Here is a 9179-nt window from a genome sequence, read left to right as displayed (position 1 = left end):
TCGAAACTTCCCTTGAACTGAATTAATTTTGGGAATTAACTCTACGACTTAATCCGATTAACTGCATTTAATTCGCGAGATAATTCCAAAATAACGAGTTGATCCGGATCAACGCTGTCATTTATCTATGTTTTTCGCCAGCAGCAATTAGACGCTCTCAAGCTAGTAGTATCTATAGCTGGCTGAATTTATTATACAGGGTAACTCAGTAAAAGCATTTCTTTATCTACATAAAACGAAGCTAGACCCCTTACTGCGTTTGCTTTTGATTTTTCTTTACTTCTATCTTTATTTGCGTTTATTTAGGATTTTTTTGGAACTTGGCCTTTCCATAAAAGGTTGAATACCTTAACTAAATCTTATTTTTGAGTAGAAAAGCCACTTATGTGCCAAGTGTGGAGAAACTTTCGCGCTCACTGCTTCTATGTATTTCTCAAGTACTCGGGCGCATGTGCATGTATGTAAGGGTGGTACAAAAAAGTTTAAAATTTTAAGCTCTCACCGCGAAGGGTTTTCCGCAAGGCAACAAAGAATACCAGCATTTTTCTGTTAAAAAAAAATATATATTTAGAACTGCCTCAAAGCCCATGAAGTTTTCCATAGATTTATATGGGGAAAAACACTTTTTCGTAGAAATGATATATAATTCTTGAAAATTAATATTTTTCAACCGGACAGCTCTGTTTCTCTTCAGGAGACTCCAGTAATAATACCCTTTTGTTTATTTTACCATTTTTTCATACTAGCGTTTTTTTGTGGGTCCACCTTATTGCATTTTTTGCGGTTTATGGAGGGCTTATAAAACATAATTGTTATTAGAAAATGGTTAAATAATCAATTAGGTATTTTTATTGGAAGACTCCTAAAGAAGAAGAAACAATTTTCCGATCGAAATATATCTATTTTCAANACTTTGAGGCAGTTCTAAATTTAATTTTTTTAAACAAAAAATACGGGTAATCTTTTTTTCAATTTAGAAAAATCCTAGGGGGTTAAAGCTTAAAATTTTAAACTTTTTTCTCCCGCATACATTTGTGGACCACCCTAATGTCGTACATATATACATACAAACAAACATAAGTTCCTGTCAGTTTTCAAATTTGTTGTCAAAGAAGCCGCTTTTGTTTACGTATGACTTCTGAGAGAGTACTACTACACATTTTGCCGCACAACAACAAAAAGCACAAGATAAACAACCCCAGAGAATGTTGAAAATAACTCAGATCAGCTGTTCTTTTGAGAAATCGACTCTTGGGGTGTGATTATTGATTTTGCTGCAAGTTGCATATTAAAAGCTCACCACAGCCAAAAAAAGAGGACAAAGAAAGGTAAGAGAAACACATCCCTCGAAATGGTTTCAGTGTTCGCGTTTCACTTGCCCGTAGCGGAGGTCTGTGCCATGAAGTGTACCGTTGGAGGCTAACAGATAAATATGTACAACAATGTCCAATATTTTCCAATCAAAATCATGAATATTTAATTATTTGACCAAGTAGCCAGCATATGTAGTGCATAAGTGTTACAGACTTGTGAAGTTTGTAAGATTTTAAAGTAAAAAGTGTTTAGTGTTTTGAATTCGAATACTTGGCCTTGCTGCAGTGAATTTCTTTTTTTTTTTTCTTCGGCTGAAGCCTTTGAAAAATCTACATACTTATCATCATTAAAATGGATATACCATTGTCGATGTTGTTGTTGCTCTGCCTGGTATTTACCATTATAGGAGCGGCTCTGATACTTTTGCTGCAATATTACCTTTATTTACGATTTTCCATACTTCCTGAGGAGAGTGCCGAACAAAAGGATATCAACACAAAGTATTCATTGCCTGCGGTAAGTAGCGTAAAGTAAATGATGAAGAAACAAAAAATTCACACATTTCCTGTTCGAATGACAAAGGATATTTATACATGTGTGTTTGTGTGTGTGTGTGTGCTTCTTATACATATGTACATTTTCATTGTTACAACTCGCAGACAATTCAGCAGACAGCACGTGCCATAAATCTATTGCCACCTACCGCAACGCCAGCCGGACACACACATACGGGTACACTTGGTGCGACAGATGCAGCGCCTTTAATGTCAATTAATTTTGTGATGCAATTCCTGTTTCATGAATTGAAAAATTCCAGTCGCGTGCGCAAGTGGTTCTATCGTAAGCTATCGCTGGAACTCGATGAGCTGTTGGCGAAAACAACGACTGGCAAATTATTCGATAAGCTGACGGTGAGTTGGCAAATGTCAAATCTGTTCATACATATGGACATATATGTATATACATATATGTTAAAATGGGATAGTAACTAAAAGTTTTAAATTTGTGCATACATACATTAGATTGTATCGGTCAACACGCGAATGAACAATTTTTTCATTATACCCCGCCTAGTTTAAAGTCGTTATATTCGGCATAACAAATCGAAAGCCTCTAAGATAAATCAAAGTGGTGAAAATGCTTTTCTACCTCAAAAATTGTATTTTTACAAATCATTTATTTTTACATTTTATATAGCGACCCATTCTAATGTGCGACCAAATTTACGCCACGTCTACTCTTTTTCTTAAGATGCGAAGTTTCGCTGGTTGTAAATACCAAATTTTGATAGTTCTTTCTGCACTCGGTCTTTCCGTTATGTCCGTGAATTCCCCAACCAACATCTCGTTAAGCTTCGAATAGCTTTAAAATGTTATTTCCAATTTTATAAGTAGAAGAAAATGTTTAAATTAACGACGTTCTCCATAGTCTTATCAGTTGATAATCGATTCCAAACTAAGGCAAATCAGCTCTTGCGACTCTGTCTTTTGGGAGCCGGTATTCGTGCAACACTTTTATTTCCTGAGCAAGTTTGTTTTACTTCCAAATAGCAAGGGGCCGATGTATTCAAATTTTGATTCTGGATGCAAATTTCTCTATGGGGATTCCAACTACGGAGAGTTGGATGGGAGGTATTATACAGGGAACAAAAATAACTGTTATCTCGTATTTACAAATTTACGAGCTTCATTCAGGTGATCGTAGGCATTTTCATATTTTGCCATTCTCTTTCAATTCGTTCACTAGTAGGGTTAAATCTGCGAACAAGATTTCGCATATCTTCACCGAACTATAAATCCCTAATGAAACTTTGTGGTCTTACATGGCATCTGTATGACGTGTATTCGGCTGATACTAGGCTATCGCATTTTTATACCCTCCGATGAATTCTGATATGCATTTACTTTTTTCCACTTTAGATTAAAGAACTGGAACTAGGTGACCAATTTCCAGAGATTCGAACTTTACGTGTACATAATGTGGAATTAGACGATGCCGGTGATCGTATTGAAAATCTCGATCTTCTGCTTGAGATTCATTACACCGGCAATTTTCGNCACATTATTTCTCCTCAATTCAGTGAAACAATTATCAGGCTTGGCGCGTCTCCAATTTACGCGCGAACCTTACACCCATTGGTCGCTTAGTTTTCTCGGTGATCCAGAATTGGATTTAGCTGTCGAGTCCAAGTATCAAGGCCGCCAAATGCAATCAAATATAACCAGCCTAATCTCTAATCAGATACGAAAGGCTGTACGCCGCAAACACACGCTCCCCAATTATAAACTACGCTACAAGCCATTCTTCCACAAAACTCCCGAAGAAGACCCCGGTGATGGTGACATACAGCCAAACGGCACGTTGGAGGTTAAGGTGTCGGAAATATCGCGACTTATGTGCTCAGAAGCGGGAACTGATATTTACTGTACTTTGACTTTGGCCTCGCTGGCATTTGTGGAGATACGCCAGAAAGATAATCGCAATGTGGTTGTTTCAATGGATGTGGAAATACATAAAGCTAAAAATCAACAGATTGGCATACTTTTTAGGCAAATACCTGAGATAGGCGTCGAAATTGAAGCAGTGCTACCCAATACGCCCGCTTGCAAGTCGAATTTGCGCCCATGCGACATGTTGATCGCCATCGAAGGCAAACGTGTACAGACTATCCAGCAAGTGGCGAAAATTTTCAAGGGTTTACAGGCCTCAGCCTTCAGGCTGCGCATCGAGCGCATCATACCGGGTATCATAAGAAACGATGCCATTTTGGAAGATCTTGAATTATACGAAGATTTGGGAGATGCGCATACGGGCTATGGTGGGGCTAGGGCATCAATTGAGATGGATTTTGGGGGGAAGCAGCCAATCTCGCGTCCAGGGACAGGTGAAAGGAGCACCTCCAGCGAGTCTAGCCTTGGCAGTACACCAACTAATTCACCTAAGAAAACAAAGCTTATTACAAAGGCATTAAGGAAAACTATAAGTCGCGAGAGTAGTGAACAAAGCAAAGAAAAAGAGGAAGACTATAAGGCTCGGTGCAAACTGTTGGCGAAACTGGAAGAGAAATCCCGGGGTTCAGCAAAAACGATGGGAGATGGCATGAGCGGGCTAGAGCACTACTATCAGCACTCGACGGTGGATTGCAGCATCAATCGCCTCATCCACATGGATGACGTGGGCTTTTTTAAATTGGATGAGAATTCACGTTTCCTAAATATTGGCGTTTATTTGAAATGTGCCGGTGATAGTTTGTTGCTAGGCTTTGTGAATATAGCAGTTGGCCAGATTTTAGCTGAATGCTGTGAGACAAGCTTGGTGCAGTGCTGGAAGAAATTCGAACTCAGTCCGCCCATGCCGCAGGATTTGTGAGCTATTTCTCGATGAACCTTTGTTATTGGAAATTATTTATAAATTTTTGTTTACCTACTTTACAGAAAAACTCACAAACTATCTAGTCAATCAGGCTTCAATGCAGACTTGTGTTTTGGCGATATGCTGCTCGCCTTTACATGGGATGGCAATCCAAATCTGCAACTCGGTGAAACAGCAACAAAACAGATAGCTAAGTCCAAAAGCAAGTGAGTAAACTATAATCTTCGCTTCAAATTAAACAAATTTGAAAACGTTTATTTCGTCTAGGAACAATATTGCTGCTGAGAAAATAGACAATGACAGTGGCATCTTTGACACCAATTCCATACGCTCCACTCCCAGTTCCAGTTCGCTAACGCCAGCTACACAAACAACTTCAAGTCAGCGCGCACATAATTTTGTCCGCACGCACTTTCAGCGCGCTACACAATGCGATTTCTGCGGCAAGAAAATATGGCTAAAAGATGCGGTACAGTGTAGCGAATGCACAATGTGTTGCCACAAAAAGTGTATAACGAAATGTCAGAATGCAACGGTTTGTGGACCGGTCGATTGTTCGACGGTGCTGCAGCAAAGACAACCCTCAATTTCTAGCGCTACTCCAGAGTTTACCGTTACCGATGCTGACGCGCTTGATGCTTCCGAAGGCGAAGAGGCCATGCCATCAGCGGACAGTGAGGAGGTTGCGGAAACTACGTATATTAAAGCGCCACCAACGCCGAGCCTCGAGGTCCATCGGTCAAGTCTGACGGGACTATTAGCACAAGGTATTAAGCGGGTGAATTCGGCTAATAATCTCGCCATACCTGGAATTGTATCCTCTTTGGCTGGCAGTGGCGGTAGCAGTGGGGGTGGTAGTGGAACGGGAGGAGGCATGGCAGCAGTTGCGAAGAGTTTACCACCCAGTCCGCAACGCTCCCCTTCGCGGTGAGTTGAAAATGCAAATCTTTACACTATTATTTAGAATTTTTTATATTGAATTTGTGGATCCGTATTCAAACACGATACTTATTTAAGCTGAATTCTGGAGCCTACCTGCAAAAATATTTTAATTTTATTAAGAAGAGATTTAGATTAAAATAAAATTATTTTTTATTCAGTAAATCATCGCTAGTCTCCAACCCATTTGCTACCTTCGAAGTGGTCACACAGCGCTTAGAGGCTATACCCATAGACGCCTCGCAACTCAGCTTTGAGCAAATAAACGCCATCAGTGGGCCGATAATGGGCATTTCCAAAGATGACGATGTTATGACTTTGGCTAAAAACGCAAGCAGAAATCTTTATAGTGAAGTAATTGGCGCAGAACGGGTGGAAAAAATTAATCTTTTGGTAAGTGTGAAAAACAAAAGAAATTATGGCAAACTACAATTAACCATTTGCTCTCTCCTCAGCTAAGCAAACTTCGCTTGGCCTTGGACAGTGAGACGGCCATGTATTCCAGCTTGGCATTAGCCAATACAACGAAAGCAGAGAATGCGGATGCGAGCAGCACAGCTTCAAAATCCACAACACTAGGCAAATCGGAAGAGCGTGTCCAAGCGCTTAGCGTAATAATGCTATATTTATGCACTGGGCTGCAGCATGCACAGGGCGTCGAGATGCGTTAAAATGCACTGCAATTTAAAACGAAAATGCTTTCGAGAAAAAAATTTCTGGTGAACAAGTAAATACTGAGATGGAAAATTAAAAACAAAAAAACAAAACGAACACTGAACTGAAGGCTGAAGTATTATAAAAGTGGAATTTTAAAGTAGCGCTTAAAAACCTCAACCGACTCTTTTAGAGAAAAAAATACAATCCATTGCAGTAGTGAAGTAAAGATTTTTTTTTTCAATAAACTTAAATATTTTATTGTATGTAGAAACTTACACCAGAAGGTGCTTTAAATCTAAAATTTTGGTAATTTTAAAGTTCAGAAGTTATAAGTTAAAGTGCACATGCATGAACATACATACATAAAGGCAAAGCGAACGCATCGACTGGAAAGTATAAGGATGCAATAAAGTAATATAAAAACATATGACGCTATGTATATTAACAGCGTGTTAGTCATGTGTTTTACGATATTGGCGACATTGGAGCTGTGTAGCGTAATGATAGTATTCGTGTGTAATCAAAGTTTATAAATAATATAAAAAAGGGAATAAAAATGCTTATTAAAAAAAATTTTAAGGTAAGCTTTTTTTTCCAGTCAACCTAAAAAATCAAAAAGCTTTTTCTTAGCTACTCCTTTTTAAAAAGTAAAAAGCACCCATTTTGCTTATGGATGCATACATGAATGATTATATATAGATACATAGTTATATAGGTACAAACGAATATTTATAGTTGCAGTGCTTAATGTTTATTTGAAGCAAATGTAATCATTTAAAGTATTTCCCAGTTATAAAATACTTTTGTGTGTATTTATAGGCTGAAAAATATTGCATCGAAATTTTATACGTGAAGGAATCATTAATGTAATATTTTGATTAACATTTCGTTTCATCAAGCACAAAAAATATTTACATAATTTGTATTGATTTGTAGTTTATTTAACTTTATTTTTGATATTTTTTTATTTTATTTATTTATTTATTTATTTTTGGCGTAAAAGTATTAGAATAAAAGTTGTTGCATATATTGTGAAAAATTTGCTATGCCAATACTTTGTTCTGGCAGTGTATGTAAATGAGTCTTTCGTTTTTCTTGAGAGCTGGAAAGAGACCTTTAAAGTGAATTTTTGTAGAAAAGTAAACTCTTTTAGTTGGCGAAGTAGATGGGGTAGTTTTTTTTCGTGGCTATTTTTCAACGGCTGATTCGGATCCACGGAGCTGACACATTTAGTTATTTTATAAGATTTGTCAATCTTCTTGGATGCCACATTGAATTTCAAATATTTCCACTACCTTGAGAATTACTCTTAAATAGGAGATGATTGTTGTTATTAGCCTGGTATGTAAATTTCAAAAATCATTTGGCCTATAACAAAGTTTTTAAAGCAGTGCGAAAATTCTGAGCCAGCTAATTTCCTGACTCTGGGCTGATATGCAAACGTTCACGGGTACTAAGAGAGGGGTCCCGTCTTTTACACAGGGGTTTTCTATAACAGTAAAAGCTATCGAATTCCCGTTTTACTGTTTGTATATATTCTAACATATATTTATATCAAAATTTAGCAATATGTAGACTTAAATTTTACGGAGCAGTCACACACTGTGGATCTTATATTTCATAGTCTATCTCGCAGTCCTATCTATCTAGGATAAACGCATGATCACTACCCGCAGACCACTAAGTCACAAATGCAAACTTGTATCAGATTCCATAGGGTATCCAGCAATCTTTAATATGTACACTATAAGTTCATCTGCTTAGGCTATACATATATATCTCGAAAGCTTCCTTCCCCATCAGCTTCTCTAGCTGGTTCTGTTGGATAGAAGAACTGCGCCACGGCCGGTAGAACGGTTTTTTGAAGCGATGCGATCCCTACAAAGGCCGACAATGAGAAAATGACACTCAACATTGTTTAAAAGAGATCTACTTAAAGTGTCTCCAATATGGTGATTTCTATGAAATCTTTGGCATATAAGCCCCCAAAGTTACTCTCCAAGTATTGCAAGTATGCGCACATAAGCTAGTAATTTTGTAAAATATACGCAAATAATTCCTTTAAGCATTTTCAATAGGGAAATGTGCAAACAATTTGCTATTTGTCCTACTCGCAAAAAACTGTTCTTGTAAGCAATTTACCTTTTATCTTTCTTGCAGGGAATCTAAAGTTTATTTGTGTAAGATTTGAGCGCTGACATTTAAAGTGAATATGCACCGACTTCCTTCCACTTTACATATTTACATCAGCACGACAAGTGATCATTTGATTTGTTAGTTGCCTGAAAGTAGGCAATGATTTTATTTTGTAGAGTTGAGCTAATTTATCAAATCTCCAAAAAAGCTTTCAGATTGCGAGCAAATTGTGGAATTTACACTTTTTGTTTGACTTACCATAAATTGTTGTAAGCGAAAGTTGTTTTGTACGTGGGAATATTTCTCCATATACCTACATAAGTATTTGCTGAAATTATCTAAACTCGTAGCAGGAAGAGAAAATCTTAAAATAAATGGAAAATAAGCAATAAGATTTTGATCAAAATTTCAAAATGTTTTGAATGTACATATGTATGTTTTTATACATAGTACAAACATACATATCGCACACGATCTTCAAAGGAGACACAAGTCAAAATCACATGCTAATCATATTATAACAAAAAATTGCTCCAGCTTTTGCCGAAAGGTAAATAAAAGCTCTGTGTACATTTTTGGTGCATAATTTCAAAAATGCCAAATTTTGAGTTGTGTAACTTTTGAAGATCGTTTGCGATATGTATATTAGACTGTGTCAAATAAAACAAATGTCGGTCACAAAGAAAATTGTGAAAAAATGTCAGCCTTCTTACTATTTTTCTTAAAAATAACAATTTTTAATAAAGAAAAACTTTTTCCTC

General features: G+C 37.1%; 1 protein-coding gene across 1 annotated transcript; it reads left to right on the top strand.

The window, feature by feature from the left end:
* The first annotated feature begins 1374 nt into the window (after positions 1-1374).
* Positions 1375-6693, top strand: LOC108378415 (PDZ domain-containing protein 8-like). The gene is given in 8 exon segments (XM_017634712.1): positions 1375-1830; positions 1974-2225; positions 3234-3391; positions 3393-4679; positions 4749-4892; positions 4954-5613; positions 5787-6018; positions 6081-6693. Coding segments are annotated over 8 exon segments (3114 nt in total). The 5' UTR covers positions 1375-1665; the 3' UTR covers positions 6297-6693.
* Positions 6694-9179: the final 2486 nt, after the last annotated feature.

The sequence above is a fragment of the Rhagoletis zephyria genome, unplaced genomic scaffold (assembly GCF_001687245.7).
Source record: "Rhagoletis zephyria isolate East Lansing unplaced genomic scaffold, Rhagoletis_zephyria_1.1 Rzeph_scaffold_14062, whole genome shotgun sequence".
Taxonomy (NCBI): Eukaryota; Metazoa; Arthropoda; class Insecta; order Diptera; family Tephritidae; genus Rhagoletis; species Rhagoletis zephyria.
Note: the sequence above shows the minus strand (reverse complement) of the source record. Positions and strands in the feature narration are given on the sequence as shown.